Below are 20,598 nucleotides of genomic sequence, written 5' to 3'. Positions count from 1 at the left end.
CACACATCAGTAATGACTATATGTAGAGTCTGAGTTAGATATAAAATATATCAAAACCTCACTGCTATCTTGTTTTGGGAAGCATGTTGTTGAGGCAAAATGTACTCACACATCGAAGCGAAGATTCTGTTTCTCTTCAAAGAAGAAGTCAAGAACAAACTTTCGGACGAAGTCTGGGTTCAAGGTGTTATCAATCACCTCCGTTCTGCCAAACTAGAGGAAGACAGAGAGGAAAATATAGAAAAAAAACATTACCATCCAAAATAGGAAAATGACCATGAGAATGCTGTTTGTTTTAGATCAGAATCGGCCATTTATCCCACAGTAATTGAGGAAGATTAGATCCATTCTTCAGACTTTTGTGTAGCCTCTAGTTATGCACTGTATGAAATATGATTAAATCTTCAGGAAATTATCACAAACAAATCCTGAACCAAAGAAAAAATGCACTCAATAAACCTTCTACAAAAGGTTTGTTTCTTCATCCTCATCCTCAACCACATATAACTCTATCAGTAATGGCTTTGTTTGTTTTTTTTCTGTTGGTAAAGAGCATAGACTGTGTATAATATATACAGTCTATATAATACAGTCTATGGTAAAGAGGGCCCTCAGAACTCACAGGCTGTGATGCAGCTTGGCACGAGGATATGGAATTTAATTTCTTTCCTCCGTCATTCCATAACTATAGCAACCTTAAAGCTCTCTCTAAACTCTCATTCAGTGGTATCATGCTGAGAACCAGAAGTGATGAGCTATTGATCCACAGGCTGTTTCTATACCTGAGCTGCCTTGAACACCCCCCACAACCTCTTCTGAAATGCATTGTATACTTTTGTATAGAGCTTACAGATGCACTGAAGCACCTAGTTCCATCATCATATATCTCTAGAGTTATATCCATTTAGTTCACTCCATCTCCTGTCTTCCATTCAACTGGACTTTGGGGCAGGAATAAATAGAAATACAGTAATTAAGTTATGGGAGAGGGAGAACACTGTAGAAATAAGACTCACTTTCACTCATGAGTCATTTTAAAAATAATGCAACTAGGGATTGCTTTGGTGAGACACGGTGGTGCTGGGTTAATAACAGACTGAGGGCCAGATGTAGCCTACATTTGCGAACGTAGCGTTATCAGCATCATGGACAAACCGCAGATTGCGAACGCTGTCAGACCCAAGTTTCCGTCGTATTTATCAAACTAGTGTAAACTGCGCCTTTCTCGGCCTTTCTCCACCCATAAACGCAATTTACGAACGCCCACAACTGAATGGCAGAGCCTATACAAGCGCAGTTGAATGAAGTTAACTGATGACAACATTAAAAAGAATCAAACGTTTAGCGATCATGAAATCATACCATACATGATAAGATGTCAAAAAGCAGGGAGATAATGAAGAGCAGTAGTTTTACTCAAAGTACTTGTGCACGTAGGCTATGGAAAATTGTTCAAATCTAGCAAGTAGGAAAGTTTAAGTGAATGACGTGAAAGTGAAAGTAAGATATTCAAAAGGCCAACGAAAGTTAAGGTTGCTTTTGATAGTACAAATACTTACAAAACTGGTGCTCTAAATAGCGATTCTGTTGTCTTTGAAAGGTTCTCTTATTGACACATTGAACTGCAATTTGGATTAACACCTGCTTTTACAAGGCGGAAGTATTTAGGCCAGGGCTCGAATTATCTTTTTGTCTTTAAGGGGGTCTCTCTATCTCATAAAAAGTTGGCACACCCCGCGCATAGCCTAACAAGGCGATACAATGAAATAGCCTAGGCGCAAGTGGCGCTTTTGCGCAGTATATGCGCACGGTAGGCCTAGGCTTTACCTTGACACACGCACACAAGAGACATAGATTTTTCATAGAAATTGACTACTTTTAATTAATTTCAACATATTATTGACTATAATAGTGCATATCTCATTTCAATTTCACAATACAAAGAAATAGACTAAACGATTTAGTCTGTGCCATTCTCAATTTCACAACGTAACTCATTTAAACCAGACCACCGTCTCAGATAGGCTATCCTCAGTGTCAAACACAATAATGCATGAAGTGTAACTTATACACAGGGGAAAAAGCACTAACTGGTAGAAATGAATAAAGCCAGCCAAACTATGTTCTAGGCTAATGTGTTGAACCGTGGAAAATTAATAGACGAACAATTTTGGAGTTTGCACTGAGATATTGTCGGGTAGCCATTGAATATTCCGACATCAGAGATTGCTAACAGGTGTTTCAAAATAGCTTGGAACTTTCCGGAGCTCTGAATGGCAGAGGATAGCTAGATCATCAGACAACACAATCATTGTAGGCTGCATTATGGGCCATAATTTATGGCTTTGTCAATCAACATAGAATAGGTGAAGCGCAAGTTCAACACCAAACAGGACTTTTCAGCACGTATCAAACCACGTAGGCTAGCCCAATGAACGCCTATGCAAATAGACAAAACACTCACATCAAAGCAGGGTGACTTCTTCAGATTTGCGAGTGCTGTCAAATCGATACGGTTTGCTCATATAGTCTAGTGGTGTGGTGGTTAAGGGTCATGCTGCGTTCAAGAGCGTATGTAGGTCTACGTCCCGTAGTAGCCTATATTTTAATTCAACGTCTTTAATGGTATAAGATCGCACAGGGATGAACAATGAGATCAGATATGAGAGACCCCCTCAGGTTTTTGACTTTGTTGCTTTCATGGGATTTCTATGGGAGCTCGGCTCCCTCTGGCTCCCACGTAATTCGAGCCCTGATTTAGGCGCAGAATAGACATGCGCTTTCTGGAGCAGTCTGTACACCGCGGAATACATAATTAAGCGCTCTTTACACTTCCCCTCCCATCTTTTTACGCTAAACTCCCACTTTCCCCTGGATCCTCCCATGAATGCATATGCATGACACGAAAAACGCAATTAGCCATGTTCAGCTCCCGCAACAGGCAGTTAGCGCTTTTACATCATTGCGGCCTGTTTGTACATACCTCGCAATGATTTTACACGCACGTTGCGAAACAAATACGCCTGAAGTGGGCGCAAACGCGTTAGTACATCTGGCCCTGAGTATGTTTTCAGCATGTGCTGAAGTGAACTCAAAGGCTACAGCCACACTATACTGAATCAGTTTCGACACGGATTTTCAGATCAAATCCGATCCGCAAACACTATCAGTTTTGGGAAGCCTGGACATGGAACCGAGGCGTTCAAACGTAAGTCATACGTCAGTGACACGCCCCTGTGCAGGCGGGAACTGAACCAGAGCCCGTCTCTGACTGAACTCCACTTTGCCCTCATAGACATGAACTAGGACGACCCATCTTGCTACGCATTCATTATCTGTGTTTCAATGTCCTTCTGAGATGTTATTGTACTTCCTGAATAAAGAAGGACCCCCTATCCCCAAAGATCTCCAGACAATTGCCCATTTTAAAAACAGTATTTAGGGTTGAACTGTATGACATCGATTTTTGGGACAAAATCTTTTTGTTCAGGGCTGGTTCGAAAGTATTAGGCCTGGACTTTTAAAACAGCAAGTAGACATATGTGGTGGGAAAATATATTCATTTTATTGGTTTTATTCAAAATCAAACTTTATGAAATGGGCTTGGGACAGTCACGCCATATGAGCTTTTCCTGGTTTGGCTGAAATTTGTGAAAAACAGGAATATGACTAGCATAGTCTATATGTTAATATAAAACAACGACTAAATGCCTCTGGTCACCAAAAGATGAGGAAAACATTCACAAAACAATCAAGCTCAATGCACTGTTATGTGAAATACTGTGAGGTCCTAACTGGCTTCCAAAAAAGTGGGTTCTTTCAGTTTCACAGGCACCAGCAAAGCATCAGCAGCATCTGCAAACTATGGTTTCCTTAAATTCAAAATAGATATAATGCACAAGTGGCTTTATTAGAAAACCTTAATGGAAGGAGTGATATGTTTGCTCATTTAAACTTAACTACCTGCATTATTTCCTCTAGCAAAAAAAACACCCTAAGCTCTGAAATAGCTCTAAAAGCACTGTACGTTTGTCTCCCTCAACATCTTCTGAGACATGCCCATGTACTTGCCTCCTATGTTCTTTGTATGTTATAGAAATACATACCAGCATACACACACTCACAAACATAACCCCCCCCCCCACACACACACACACACTCACAAACATAACCCCCGCCCCACACACACACACACACTCAACCTCCTACAGAGTGAGGGGAGGCAGTCTCAGCTGGATGCATAGCTACCAGGTCACCTGCTGCCTGCATCGCCTCGTCTAACTCAAAGATAGAGAAACTTCAATAAGGAAAGATGAGGCCTCTCTCCATCATAATCCACTCTTCTCTTCTGGGCTGCCTTTACTTGGGAAGAGCATTCCTTGGTCAAACTGAAAGGGCTCATTATTAACGGAGAGGAGATGATAGGAGATGGGGAGGGATGGGTGCTGCTGGAGTGCTGGAGTGGGGGTGCTGGTGTGTGTGTGTGTGTGTGTGTGTGTGTGTGTGTAAGGTAGGACAGATTGCAAATATGAGGCGCATGACTTACAGTTGCATCACCCTTTTTTGATGGATAATAAGCAAAACAAAGACAGGAGATGCTGCCAGTGAATACATCAGAAACAACTGTGTATGTGTGTGTGTGCGTGCGTGCATGTGTGTGTGTGCATGCATGCATGCGAGCGCATGTGTGTGTGTGTATGTGGCTGGTGTGCACAGTATATAGGGCAGATTTATGAGGCCATACAAGACATGACAGATATGGACCACTAGCAACCCTGTAATAAATGGGTGCAGTAGTCAAAGCACTGTAATAGGCAGAGGATCTGATGAAAATGTGGGAAATGACTGCTATAAAGCACACTCCCAATCGAGAGGATGTGAATGAAAATAAAACGTGATGGTGAATTGATCAGCTCGCCTCGAGAGCAGAAATAAACTTGGGTACATCCCTGTGAGTCAGTGTTTATCATGTGTAGCCCGCTTTTCATGTATTTCTATTTTAAACATACAGTAAAAATAACACAGGATGTTGGGTGCATGTGCAGCATAACATGCCATATGTTTCATATACTAATACCCTTTACCCCAACAACATTCAAGCAATACAACCATTTCATGAAACATGATGGCATGATAGTGTTTCAGCTCTCAAAGATTGTAGAGCACACTTCCCTGTGTCATAAGTGTAACAAATGGAGAAAGAGAATTTGGCTTATCCAAGCACATTAAAAGCCAAAGAGAGGCATTTCAAAAGACTCAAAAAAACAGAATGTCCCCATTATCCTGTTCATTTTTGGGGAGTGAGAAGCATCATTATTCAACAATGTTCTAGAATCAGGTTACCGTTGCTGCGGTTACCCTCAGTGCTGTTCTAATCATGCGTCAGGTGAATTTGGAGTTTTGCAGAGCTTGGCTAATGGGTCCTCTCTGGCCAGTGTTGAGAGACAACCAGAGTTTTATATAGGAGTTTCTGAGTGCTTCTGCAAGACACTTCAGGCAACAATTAGCTTTCAGAAATCCTTTCTGCTTTTGTCCGGTGTTCAGGCAGCTTTTTGTATGCAATGCTGACTTGTTTAAGTAACTGTCACATTACTGATATTATTACTTTGTTAAAGATGAACGTTATGGATATATGTATCTAAATATAATAACATGGTGCAGATACATACACACACACACACACACACACACACACACACACACACACACACACACACACAATGAAACAGCAACAACAACATTGACAACATGTCCTCTGAGAAAACAGACTGAAGGTGTGTGGGGAGAGGAAACATATGAGCAAGTCCAGGCTGCGGTCCAATCTGGCAACCATGTCTTGTGGGGGAGGGCAGGATGCTCTCCAATCTGGCAACCATGTCTTGTGGGAGAGTTCAGGCTACGCTGGCTGCAATTTGACCCAGATCACTTTTCTCATAGTTTAATGAGGTGTGAAAATGTATATTTAGCTCAAGTGGCAGATGTCAGAAGTTTCCTTGTTTTGCTAATTGGTTAAGTTTGTGTTACTAGCGACCAATATTGTCACTTACATAAAAATTAAATTGCTTCTCATAATTCATAACTGATGAATAATTTCAGTTTTGCTCCAAACTGTAATATGACATTATGAAAATATGAATACTTTGTGCTTTTGAATACTTATTTCATAATGCATAAGAGAATGATACAATGCAGACTAAGACACACCTTTTGAGGGAACACACTGTAAGCCTATTTATTGGGTGAGATTACTACTTGTTGCTAAGCAGCCTGATACTTACAGTGGATGGAATAAGACAGAACTCCACAGCTATATCATTGATTGTCTACCTTGTAGACATAAACTACTTGTGCATGCATTTGAAACTAAAAAGACATGAAAGAAGGGAGAATTTATGAAATTGTATTTCCTTTCTATTTCATTTAATAACATTTATATCCTTTAAGGTATATTTGCATTTCAAAATCAATGAATCCTGTTATGCCCTATTATGCAAGTTATGTTCTGATGCATATCACAACATATGACAACATATGATACATGCGTATCATCATGGCTCTACTAAATAATATGTAAATGAAGGAGAAAAATTAAGGAAAATATGTAGGATTTCACACTACCTGGGGCTGAATTGACTGTTTAGTGTTAAATGGGTCCATCAATGAATTGATTGCTGACAATGTGAGATTTGTGTTTTGTCTGAAGTGTTGACTGACACTTGCTGCGCGCTGGCTGTTTATGTTTGACCCCCTACTTGCTAACCACCAGGACTCTTTGATAGTTCTGCAAAGCACAAATGAACACAATGTGCTCAATAAACGAGAGAAAAGATGGAGAGAAGAGAGAAGATAGTGATTAGCAGGAGCAGGAGCTAGAAGAGGAGGGAGAGGGGGGATGGAAAGGAACCTGCGCGTCTGATTGAGCTTCATCTCCTAATTGGATACATTAATCCAATCTCATCAGGTCTGGACGTGTTGGTTCATTCGGGTGGCACTGAGAAGCTCTCCAATAAACTGGTCTCACCGAGGTGTCAGCATCGCAAGCATCACTTACCTCTCTCCACTCCTTGGTCCCGATGCCCTGGACGTAGAGCACCACCACTAAAGAGAGAGGACAGAGAGAAGGGAAAACACATAGTGAGGAAGGCTCTTCCATATTAAGAATGAAAATTATTTTTTGAAGATAGAACATGATTGATGCGTTTCCTCCTATGCAAGCCATGAAGATGATTGATGTGTTTTCTTCTATATGCAACCCACACAATTTGTTTCGATACTTGTAATGTACACGACAAATGTACAAGGTATGAAAACTAATTTTCATACCATGATATAACACAATGTCGGTATATACCGCTGCATGTTCTTGTATAATTTTCCTGAGCCAAGTATTTTTTAGATCACTTGATGATGCAATGCACGAGCATTTGATAAGATAAGATGATACCACATGATACTTGTGGTATCATCTTATCATCATCAAATGAATTGTGATGGTATATGGTCATCTAAGACAGAGAAAAACCTGTAGTTCCCACTAACCGTCGAGCACTATGTAAATTTGAGGTTCAGGTTAGATTCAGAACATTCTGTGAAATGTAGGAAAAGCCTTCACAGCATGACATTGCCAATATTATCTCCAAAAGACACCTGGTAGCATGCTGGCAAGCTTTTATCAATGCAGCTGGTGGTGTTTGCAAGGATGCTGCATGCTTTTAAAGGCAGATAGGTGGGTAGCTTGCTACTTTCAGACTGAGGGCTATATCTTGCACTTTAACGCAATTGACTTTGTGCAAATCGCTTTGTGGGCGGATCTTGGGCGCTGTCTCTATTTTACCGGCCGAATATTGACTGTTGTGCCCGACGCAAATCTAAAATGGGGTGGTCTGTACCAGCTACATTATTCATGGGTGTGCAGTTCGTCTCATTAAGTCCTCTAATATTTCCTAATTTATGTCATCAACACATCCGTGATTCGTGGAAATGTGTTCGCAACACAGGCGCCCAAGCAAGCGCTCCTGCAGGTGTAAGCTACGGCTGTACCTTACCAACAGGCAACTAAAAACACTTTCCAAGTTGACCTAACTTTCCAACTCTGCACAGTATCCCATTAACTGCATGACAGTGGGCTATTTACAATATTTATTTTATGTAAAGTAGAGTTTGTAAACACGTTATCATCAACTTAATGCACGCACAACTTTTGTTTGAGCAGGAGAGAGAATAACAATGAATGGATGCAGCAACTACAGAAATTGTAGCTAAGGCTACTTGCTGCTTTCTTTTACTGTCTATGGTTGCTAGTTAACAGCACATAATAAGCTTATTTAAGCGAATTCACAAACTCAAGACTTCAAGGCCATCATGGATATAAAAAGTTTTTTGAAAACAACGAAAGGATGAAGGGGAACATAGCAAAGTTTTGGAGTTATTTCAGATGGGCTACAAGGTAGGCAAATTTGTGGTGCTTGTCAAAACCTTAGCGCAGCTGGAGTAATGCTTATAGGCTGATGTTAAAGCGCACACGATGTTTAAAGCCATACACAACGGTAAATTGGAACAAAACTAAAGGTAACTTTAGCCTTTATAGGGCTGTATAAAGTTGTCCAAATTAATAGGTCGTAATTAGGCGTTGTTGTTGTAAAGATATTGCATGTAGATGTACTATATAGGCTACTAAATTTTTAGTTGACCAATGCACGAACAACGCCGGGGAAACGGACAAATATTATCAAGGCTTTGAATGTTTCCATCTGTGCACAGGGTGTCTGTAGATCGGTGTGCATAGCATTCATTTCTGCAGGCCTGTGGCCATGCATGCGCCCTTAAAATAGCATCTGAATTCGTGCCACTGACTTTAGACCAGGAGGTTCCTGGTCTGTGGCGGAATTGTTTTCTGAAACTGCAAAATATCAACAGGGACCGTTTGCGCCGGAACACGCCCCCTCTTTTCGCTGAAACGCCCCCGTGGGCGCACATGTACCTGTGGAAGGAAAATTCCAATATGCGCTGTATATGCGCGAGTATACAAAGTCAATTGCGCTGGTGTGCAAAATAGAGCCCTAAAACTCCATACTACTGCAGTTTTAAAGGTTGATGCTATGAACTGTGCATGCCCCAAGACCGTGTCACCATCTCTCCATCTGTTATCAGCATGTTCACTCCAGGCCTCCACTTCCTAGCGTTCCTCTCCACTCCCTGCCTGTTTATGCAGTAGCTGTTTACCTTGCTTCCCTGTCACCTACTTATGGATCCATCTTCACCCCCCCCCCTTCTTTTTCCTCTCCTCTTTTCTCCTTCCCAAACCTCACGCCTGTATCACATCAAAGCCAGAGGCGAGGCTGTAGAGAAACCAATCATCATAATGCCAGCAGCACCAGAGGGGACAGAGGCAACAGAGCATGAAAACTAAGACTGGGGCTCTCTCTGTCTCTCTCTCTCTCTCTTCTCTCTGTCTCTCTCTCTTCTCTCTGTCTCTCTCTCTCTTTCTTCTCTCTCTCTCTCTCTCTCTCTCTCTCTCTCTCTCTAGCGCTCTCCTCGCCATTCCCGCTCCCGCTCTTCAAAGGAAATAGAAAACAGGGCTGAGCTAAATTAATAACAGCAAAAATGGATGAAAGGTGAAGTGGGATCAAGAAAAGGGGAGGAAGAGGAGGGGAGAGCTTTCCACTGAGGTTTGGGTCAAGGCGACTAAGTGATTCTTAAGTCGCAGGGAGAGATTGCATCCTTTATGGGGAGGGACTGGTTGTGAAGGGACTTTAGCGTGACAGCCAATGGCTGTGCTCAGGTGAACCAGCCTGTACAATGAGCTTATTTGCTGCTTGCCTCTTTTTTTACACCCCAAGTCTTACATTTACAAATTACACTATCAAAGGGCCTTGCCACTCCTTGTTTAGAGTGGGTCAGGGAAACAGATTAATAAGAAACGAAGAGGAAGACAAATAAAGTACAAAGTCTTGATCAGGGATTTCATCATCTGTACACCGGATCCAGTAAGTCAGAGCCCCACAAGGCAGACCCCAGGTAGCCCACAGGCAGCGGGCCAAGGAGAAATCACCACTCTCTGGAACTCTCCTGCATGCAGACGCCATGATTTGTAATGATCTGTACGTCTGAGGTAGTCGGCCTCCCTCCGGTGCGCTCCATTCTGCACGCAAGTCGAGGCTGATGAGGGCGTGATGCACACGCACACACGCACGCACACGCACGCACACACACGCACACACACACACACACACGCACAGAGAGAGTGAGATTCAAATCTCCTCTTTATCTGCAGCCTGATGCCCACACAGGGCGTAGAGGATGGAGAGGAGATGGGTGGGGAGGAGGGCAGGGGGCAGGATGGACATTAAAGGACATGTGCAGGGAGCCTCTCTCCAGCCCCCCAGGTCTGGTTTTGATGTCAGGAACTCACCCTACATCTACGATCATTATTTTGCCCCCTCCCCCTCTCTTGCCCCTCACCCACTCTCTGGACCTGTGTCCCCCACCCACCCCCAACCTCCACCAACACCCCCAGCACTCTGTGGAGGTAAGAGCTAATCTCTCTGATTTGGAGGGGGGGCGGACAGTCCAATAGGCCACAGTACTGATCTGGGCCTCATGTGGTGAGAGACTCCAACCTATTTATGAGGCATGTGCCAGCTAAGATGTCAATACAAAACCCACTCAGCATCAAGATGGCCCAGGTACAGCTTCCAATTAGTGCATTCTGCCATAAAGTTATTTTCCTTCTTCTACATTGCTGTTTAGGAGACTTGTACTGATATGCCACTTGAAACGGTCACAGCTCTTCTGTTGTGCAAGTCCGCCTGATAGTGAGGATAAATATGTACGGGTGCATCAGATTTAACAGGAACCGCTTTGGCCATGTGACATCACTTGCATTTGTTTACCACTGCTTATGTTTACATTTAGACTGGAACATATCACAGTCGTCCACAAGTGTATGTGATGTTACATTTTAAATATGTGTATTATGTCCTTATTTATTATCTCATGTTTTATGTTGATTGACTGTATAGTGCTGGCTACTTGTTGTGAACCAAATTGCCCCTAGGGGACATTAGAGACTATCCAGTCCAATCCAAACACAGATATGCATAATATTCATAAAACTGTACACACTGGAGGCATAAAACCTAAAATGAGTATTATTATCTCCTTAGCTTCTCATACATAACAATGAGATAAAAAGGAATTCAAATCATGATCTCCTGCTTCACAGATTTATATGGGGCAGATTTTTCCTGTGGAGATAAAGAAAAAGATCTCAAAAGGATCATAAATCAAGCTCAGTTTTAACGTAATGTTGAGACATCAATATTAGCTCCTCTGCCTCTACCCCTCCAGACAACTTTAGTGTTTGAGATTGGGCGTCGGGCGTCTCCACAATAAAGCACATTTTGTGGAGAGAGCTAGGACATTTCTTATCAATTATGGAAGATCTTTACAATAAAATGTATGTCTCAATGTTTCTCTTGGGGAAGTATGCCTCACTGATTTAACCCAATTTAAACTGCTTATGGGCGTCTACAAAAAAAAACAGGATTTTGAATAAAACCCTAAACTATCTTTCAAAAGTGTGATGCAAGAAAACAGCAACATAAACTGAACAAAGCCGATCATCCAGGCGTGTTTATGTGCAGAATGTCATGCGAGATATCTCACATTTCATGTCAGTGGTTTCCTGAAACTGATGTGGATGAAAAGATGTATGGTCACATGATTCATGCTCATAAATGCCACAGTATTCGTCTTTCACATCATCCATAATGATATGCCATCCTAAGTGTGGTCATTTATCACCTGAGATTAAAAAGTTAATCACACTTCCCTTCAAAAAAATGTTCCCATATACGTTGCATGATTTGCAAAGACAATAGAAATTTGACTTTGGTGATATTAAAGGAATAATATATGGTGCTTGATTAGCATTAATAACCACTTGTGATTAAAACTGGAGTGAGTTTTTTTAAAGTGAGGAAAAGAGGCTGGCCATGCAGATACAGTAATGAGAGGCTGCTTAATTGGGCTCCATCAGATATGCAGGCTGGGGAGTACATTAATTACTTTTGTGTAAAATGACATCGGGAGGGAGGCAGCACAACAAACACACACACACACAAAAGCGCACACACACACACACACACAAGCACACACTCAAAAAAAGCACACACGCTCAAAAAAGCACACTCACTCACGCACGCACGCACGCACACACACACACACACACGTGGGCATATGTTTAGATGCACATGACAGCAGTGTCAAGAATCAGCTATGAAATGCACAGCTATTCCAAAGCAAGTGTTCTTTTGCACAGATTGTTTTTTTTCCAACAAAAAATAAATGTTCATGTCATTACTGTACTTCTGAATTGGCCACAGTGAGTCTTAATGAGTATGAAACTAGTAGTCCCTTCTTAGCATGCTCCAGATCTCCTGATCAAAAAGGTGACCTTCCAGGACTTATCACCTGGGCGCTTGGGAAAGCTTTTTTTGCGCTGGATAAAAAAACTCAACAGTTCTGTTGTATCACACTAAAATCCACTTAAGATTCTGATGATATCTAGTCCCCAACTGTGTCATGTCCTCTTAATTTTTCTCCTGCTAAGGTATCAATGCTTACATAATCTTCTTTCAAAGATGAATTGAACTGCAAAAAATGGTTTGTGAATGTGACCACTTTGATATTTTATTGTGGATAGGTATCCTTCCATGTTCTGTAGCACTCACAAGCCAATTGTAAAATACCCAAGGGATGGTTCAGTAATAACGTACCAGAATGGTGCTATACTGTACTACAGTGATCTGTAACATTTCAAGGGAAGCCAGCCTTTTTCACTCCCCCAGCCCTTAGCATCTCTTTCTCGCTCATACAACAGCAAAGGTCACATGTGTTACAGCTCAGATCTAAAGCACCAACATCTGCCAGAAGAAAACAGAAACACTTCATCCTTTGAAAAACAATGCCTAACAAATAAACTCAGACAGCACAGACGGTTTTGGATGCCAATACAGACTTGGATCATCGCACACACACACACACACACACACACACACACACACACAAATACACACAGAGAGACAGAGAGAGAGAGACAGAGAGAGAGAGAGAGAGAGAGAGAGAGAGAGAGAGAGAGATACAAACATTAGACAACTGACAAAGCAAATGCAATTTAACACAGTGCGACATCAGTCGACACTCGATAGCCATGAAAATTTCACACACACACACATTTGAATGCAGCATCCATGCACAAAACAAACTTCTGACAAAGCCACTATTCACACACACACACATTGACAAGAGGACTTCAAAAAGGCATCTGATAAAAGTTTCATCACACGTCTAGATTGCAATATAACAGAAAGGCTGCCACACAGAGTGCCATATTTTCAGACCACAAAAAACAAAGTGAGACTTCCACAAACACAGTCAGTTTCCAACACAACAACACACAGATAACAACCAAACACGCACACGCACGCACGCACGCACACACGCACGCACGCACGCACGCACACACACACACGCACACATTCATTAGTGAATCAGAGTCACAAGCACTTCACTCTCTCCACTGCCAAGCCATTCAAATCTCCCCATTTTCCAGTCCCCCCTCTTCATTACCCTTTCCTCCTCTTAAAGGTCATTAGCTAAAATCACGACCCGTAATGTCAGCCGGAGCGACACTGAGAGACACCCTCAATCAAGCACAAGTATTGACTTCCCCGCTGCTCTGAACTGATTCGGCCAGAGCACCTCACTTATCAGCACCATCACGTCGACCGCAGAGGCCCCGCACACACTCCAACGGGACAGAGGGGGGATGGAGGGGGAGGGTGGGAAGCAGTCAATCAAATCAAAATGCAGGGGCTGATGAAAACATCAACCCTCACTGATTAGGATCCTCTCCTCTCAGCACACCCACAATGATAACCTGTGACTGATGGGGCAAAGATGGCAGTGAGGAGGTGAGGAGGTGTGGGGGCGATAAGCGCCTCAGCCTTGTCTTGAGCTATATGCTGTGTGGATGTGCACAGGAGGACACACAGAATGTGAATTAGGAAGAGAATGGAATAATGAGAGACAGAGAGAGGAGTGAGAATGAGAGCGAGAGGGATAGAGAGAGAGAAACAGAGAGAGAGAGAATCTCAAATTTTAGTTGAAAGGCCACCTACCAGGATCTGATTTGGAGAATGTGTCCATGTCCAGTAGATTTCTGCACAAAGAGGGCAAACAAAGGAATTAGTTATTGACAAAGAAGAGCCTGTCGTGATCTTTCACTGGGCTACAATCATTGATCAAACTGATTAATTGACGGTGAATCGCAACACTGGTTTGACAAAAATGCCATTTAAAAAAGGTATGGATTAAACAGGAGCACACACTGGTGAGTCACAATTTCTACTCTGAAACAGACTGTGTTATATCAAGAGTGGATTTGGCCAAACCACAATGATTAATATAGCAGAGACAGGTGGATCTGATGACTCTGTTCAACACACTTCAGGATCAATATGCGGACATCATTCTAAGTATGAGCTTCCTTTTATTCCAGATAATATGCCAATATGCCAGTCCGCGGTACAGTAGATCTCACACATCCAAACATAATCCCATGAATCACTGCCAAAGACAAAGAAAATGTTTTAAATGCCATTCACGTTGTGTGTGTATGTGTAGCGGGGGTGGTGTCGGTGGTGGTAAAGTCAGAAAGCCTAGAGTGACAGCCGCACCAGGTGGGAGATGATAGAGAAGGAGGTGATGCGGCTGCCCTGAGGTACGGTGCAGGGAGGAACCCCTGCAGAACAAACAGCAGCCCAGCCTGCCTCCCCTCCCAGAGGGGAACACATTCCTGGAGGGAGACTGGAGCCTTTCTGCACAGACCTGTGTGTAATCTGCTTTCTTCTCCAGCTCTGTCAGTAGTAGTATGCGAAAGATCCATTAAGATGAGGATCCATAATGGTAACACGCGAGGCGCAAGTATTTAATACGTATACTGTAGCACACATTTAACATAGCGTAAGCCTCTATGACTGTCATCATTTGGTGAATACACTCTGCTCTCTCCATGGGGAATCACCAGGAAAACACATATGTCTTATGTAAGAGTGAGGCAACTCACCAAATATAAACACAAAAACATACGTACACACACACACACAAGTAATGAAAGATGAAGGTGATGTCTTGATAATAGTAAAAGCTTGAGAGAGTGAGAAAGAAAGACAGAAAGAGCAGGGAACGGGAGTGAGAAGAAAGATAGAGAGAGCAAAAAAAGTGCTTCTCCTGAGCCTCTGAAGGGGGTGAGTAAACAATTCCACCTCCTCTCTGTGCGCTTGGCTGCAGCCTGGCATGGCTTGGGGCTGTATGAGAGACACAGCCTTTTCCTGGGCAAAGCCCCACCGTGGCCTGGGCACGGGCAGAGACGCCAGAGGAACAGCGCTCTTTCTGCTCACCGCCAGTCTCAATGGCAGCCTGCGGCAAAAGGATCTCATAAGTGAGATGCGTTGGACGGATTTGATGGGAGTGTTTTCCCATGTATATAAACAGGAGCATGAGTGTGTGTGTGTGTGTGTGTGTGTGTGTGTGTGTGTGAATTCTTGCATTTCCCCTTGGGGATCAATAAAGTATCTATCTATCTATCTATCTATCTATCTGTGTGTGTCTGTTAGTGAGTAGAGAGAGATAGAGAGAACACTAACAGATAGTCTTGCTTGGTACTACACCCTCTCCACCCCTTGATACTCTATCTTTCTTCTCACTCCCTCTCCCTGCTCTTTCTGTGTTTCTTTCTTGCTTGGTACTATTCTTTGACTATATTGCCCTTCTATGCTTTTATTTGTTATTACTGTTTCCTTTTGTTTATGTAAAGCAAGCAAGAAGTATGAAATGGGTTATACAAATAAACTTGACTTGACTACAGCACCTACACAACAATTATAAACTCTGTTGGGTCTGTGGTAGCTGAGGTCCATAAGCTGTTGCTGCACTTTTTTGTTCCAGGCTTTCTATTCTACGAAACATCCTAATGCAGATTTTATAATGATCTTACTAGTTATAATTAAATAAGTAGTTCATGAAATAACAGGAAATTGATTGACAAAGTGCTTGGGTAGAACAATAATAAAACATTCACTGCAACATGGGATTATTCAAATCCAGACCTCAATATTCAATTTCGATGAGACTGGTTTTAACCGAATTTGTGTACTTCTAACTGTCAAAACAAGTTCTAAAAACAATCCTGACTGCCAACCATGGAGTAGAAGCTAGAGAGGAGAAGAATTTGGAGGGAACAGAAAAGCACTGTCAGACTGGTAGGTAGACAGAGTGAGAGGAATGAAGAGTGACTTGCCACCAAGACTGCATCATCTCACACTCCGCACCAGGTGGGCCTTGCATCTACCAACACTACTAAATCTACTAAAATTATAAACTTGACAATGCAACACATAACAGTTATTTTCCACCTTGCATTTTAGTAATGTATATATATGTATATATATATATATTTATTGTGTATCCTACAGCATTTGTTGCCATACTGTACCTTGGTAATGTTTGTTTTTGTCCAGGAACTATTTTTTAAGGGAGGGTATGAGGCCCAGAGAGCCTATTTGTTTTTGTTTGCTGGATAATCTGTCACTGGTTGTTTTCCGTGCAAGAACACATTCTCAACACACAGACCGAAATCCTACAACACACTGATTGACACACACACTTACTCACTCACTCTCTCTCACACACACACACACACACACAGAGAGAGAGAACCCCATTCTCTTACACACACACATCTGAATTTGTGTTGCCATGGTTAGTTTCTGGGGAGAATCCGCCCGACCTCAATCTGTCAGGGGTGTCAATGCCCCTTGCTGTGACCTCTCAGAGGACCTGCCATGCATTGTTGTGGGTCACGGCACACTAGCAACACAACGGAATGCCAGGTGTTTTGATCCATTGCACGAGTCCTGGTCATTACGAGACGAAAGAAGCACATTGTAAGGACAGGGAAGGCTGGGATATCAATCCCATGTTAGTACCTAGGCCTAGTCTCATTGTGTAGTGATCACTTATCACTAAGGCCACACACATTGGATCAAAGTAGAAACTATATGATCCAGGTTTATGGCAACTACTGTATGTAGTGAGAAGGGAGAAATTAGTTATGAGTTATCTGCATTCATGATGAGTAACATACAGCAATTCTTTCATATAACATACATTATATTGTATTACATACAGTAACACACAGCCTTTCTGATTAGCCTAATGCCCAAAACCTGCAAAACAGCTATCAAATCCTTTATTTTTAATGCTATATATAGCTATATATATATATATATATATATATATATATATATATATATACACATACATACATACATATACTGCACTGAATCACAAAGCATAATTTCCAGAAGAACTTCTGCACTGCTGATATTTTATGATTTGCCAGGTGAATGACTAGACCTCCGCACTTTTATTTATGTAATACAGAGCTAATTCACCTCAGTGCAAAACAGAGAAACGGCGGTTTGTGAGGCGCGCTGGAGGCTCTCGTTGACTCCACAGGCTCCGTTGCAAGTGCCCCTTCTCACTTCTTTACACCTACACCTCATGCAAATTTACTGCGAGGGATGGCAGCGCACCAAAAATACTTTCCACTCCCAAAGAGCGAAGGGAGTGTGTCAGTATCCAGACTTAAAACAGATATATTTTTCCAAGAGCAAATCGATATGAAACTGACGATATCTAGCATTCCAGGGATAAGGCAATGCTCCACTGACTGGAACGTGGATAAACAATCTTTACATCCGTAGCCTACTGTGCACCTGTCATTGTACTATTTTAATATTCTACGTTACGCATGGCTAATTAAATGATTAATAAAACAGAATGTTAAGCTTACCTGCAAGAGACAGTAACTTCAATCTTAGTTGCTGGTACGGTGGAGTGAAGAGGGTCGAATTCCCCAATTGAAGCCATCCTGTACTCTGGCTTTATCTGTCACAGTTGTCGTAAGTTTTCACTTATTCATCCACAGCTACTCGATCAGGTTTCGTTTAAACGGCTTTTTAATTCAAATGAAACAGCGACACTGATGACTGTCTGTAACGTACGCCCTCTGAAGAGTTTGGAGCGCGGAATACCTGGGCGGTCTGTTTCTCTCTCGGCTCTCGAGGCGTTCCATGTGTCGCGTCTTGCGCGCGGGGCGAGTTCAGACATCGTAGCGGGCGCGTGTAGCGCGCCTTTTCTAGACGTACGGCACCAGTTCAGTGTCTTCCCCCGCTATACACTGGCCCTATCGGCAGGTGGTGTCAGAATCAAAGAAAAGCTCTTGGTCATTTTTTTTTTTTTTTGCGGGAGGGGCACACAAGTCCCTCAGCTCTGAATTTAGTTCAGACAGTTAGGCTACACTGGAAAGAATATTAGCCATCAAAAAAAGTTAGTAGCCTAGGCTAAGTGCTAAGTCAACATGGTGTTTTAATTCAGGCTGACTTCAGAAAAAACTAGTCCAGCCTGTGAAAGTATCTAGTGGACCAAACAGGCTACTAGATAGCATAGGCCTACATTAGAAAAGGCTAGGCTAGGCCTACAATTGAAAAAAATCTGGTTTACAGACTGCGTGTAGGCCTACTGTAGATTCTAAGTTCAAGCCATAATTAACAGTGCGGCCTTCCCAAATAAATAATTTCTGTTCTAAGAGAGGGGCTCTATATGGTTGCTGGTAGGGTAGGAATTCCACGGTGGCTACGTTGCCCCTTGGGTTGGCCGTGTAGCCCCTTTGAAAATCATAGGTTTACAGGCCACGGTGGCCTTGGTGCCCCCTTCTTTCAATATTCTGCTTTGCGTCCTACTAATAGCGATTTTTATTTAGCCTGTGGCCTGTCAAAATAATCTTAGCATTCACAGCGCAAATTAATTTAGTATTTTACGCAGTGGAGAAAGTGACAGCGCAAGAAAGTAAGTGCGTCCAAATTCACCCATTCTTCTCAGTTGAACTACTCGCCAAGTAGCCTATTCATCACACAGACATCACAAGTATCACATGAAAGAGCTGTTTCTCAGCTTTTAAACGATGTTAGCCGATAATTGCTGTGTTGAACGGTTCGCGAGAAAAGTAAATAATATAATTCAATTTAATCATACATTCTACTGAAGGTTTTGCGTCCATGATCTCCCTACCCATTCATCTCGGTGGAATACTTCACAAACCCGTCTTTTAACACGACAAACCATATATCAGAATAAACAGCAGACCTTACCGAACACAAAGGTGTAAAGCAGTCCCCTGTACAGTTAGCCGTTCCAGAGTAATCCAGTTTTGAATTTTCAGTTAATTTCGACATGCATGGATGTCTCCAAATTTTGGCTTTAAGTTTTACAATGTGTTTAAATTGTTCCACATGATTTCATAACGGGCCAAATACAAAATAAATGTTTATCGCCTAGATATTGGTAAATCAGAGGACAGCTGACTAAGAGTTTGTGAAAGTACCCTTAATGATCACAAAATGCTAAGCATGCATCTAGGCTATTTGAGTTTCTTAAAGCTGAGCTGTGCTTAAATTTAAATTGTTCAAACAATACATGATTTCATAGTAGGCCAAATATAAAATACATGTTATATATAGCCTAGATATCTGTAATTATTAGATGATCAGATGATTTACAGTTCTATGTAATATGTCATGTTTCATGTTTTTGTAATGTTTCATACAGTGATGCAGGTCTACTGCAGTGAATAGGCTAAATACAACTTTTTTATAGCCTACTACTGTATAGTTAACTTTGGCCTTGGTGCCCTGACATGTGGCCTTTGTGCCCCCCACCAAATATGCCCAATTGAAGGCAAAGTGGCCTTGCCCCCAGAATGGTGAAATTCCAAGCCTGGTTGCTGGTCTGAGCCTAGGCTACTACCAGGGCCGCAGCTTGATGTAGATGAGTTGGTGTCAAGTGTAATCGTAGATAGCTGATACATAGCTGTGCAGTAGGCTTATGTAAGTGTATTAGGTAGGCACCCCCCCCCCCCCCTCCCTGATGCCTTAAAGGAAAATTCTGGCCATTTTTGCATTTTGAAAGCACTAAAAATGGTCTTTAAAAGAAGCATGATATCACTTTGCAAACCTTCCATATCTTTCAATTTAATATATTGCTTCTACAGCACACTGACTCTGTTGATTAAGTGGACAGTGTTTTCGAGCAACAGCCATTACCTGCAAACAGTCAACAGATCAATATGCTGACTTGCCTGTTACATCTCATAGCCTAAATGATGTATCAGAGATGCACACACTCACAACTGAACTTGTCAAGCGGTATAAAGTGTCTCTTACATCGTTAATACATGCCCAGATTGAGCAATGTTGCAGGACAACCACATAAGCAGTTCCATGTATTCCGATTGAATTATTAAAGTTATTAATATTATGATACACAAGTCTGGGAAAATGATTAAATAAATAAAGTTTTCATTGTGTTGCTTTAAGCAATAGATTGGGCAACTTGTTGAAGGGCAATCACTACTAACCAGTTCCATGTGCTCCAATTGGATGATTAAGGTTCTCTAGAAACTGATGATTTAAG

The 20,598-nt window shown here is 42.1% G+C and overlaps 1 protein-coding gene across 1 annotated transcript in view; it reads right to left on the bottom strand.

Moving 5' to 3' along the window:
- LOC143104940 (copine-9-like) overlaps positions 1-20,598 on the bottom strand; it is a 140,761-nt gene that overhangs the window by 119,363 nt on the left and 800 nt on the right. Inside the window, exons 2-4 of the mRNA XM_076269274.1 lie at positions 14,184-14,224; positions 7,052-7,098; positions 110-213 (exon numbers count right to left, since the gene is read on the bottom strand). Of these exons, the coding sequence (XP_076125389.1) occupies positions 110-213; positions 7,052-7,098; positions 14,184-14,211 (179 nt within the window). The 5' untranslated portion in view covers positions 14,212-14,224. The remainder of the gene's footprint in view (positions 1-109; positions 214-7,051; positions 7,099-14,183; positions 14,225-20,598) is intronic.

Source organism: Alosa pseudoharengus, unplaced genomic scaffold (genome assembly GCF_046254945.1).
Source record: "Alosa pseudoharengus isolate Yale_2024_CS ecotype anadromous, Long Island Sound unplaced genomic scaffold, YU_APseudo_1.1 YU_APseudo_1.1_scf_5, whole genome shotgun sequence".
Classification (NCBI taxonomy): Eukaryota; Metazoa; Chordata; class Actinopteri; order Clupeiformes; family Clupeidae; genus Alosa; species Alosa pseudoharengus.
Note: the sequence above shows the minus strand (reverse complement) of the source record. Positions and strands in the feature narration are given on the sequence as shown.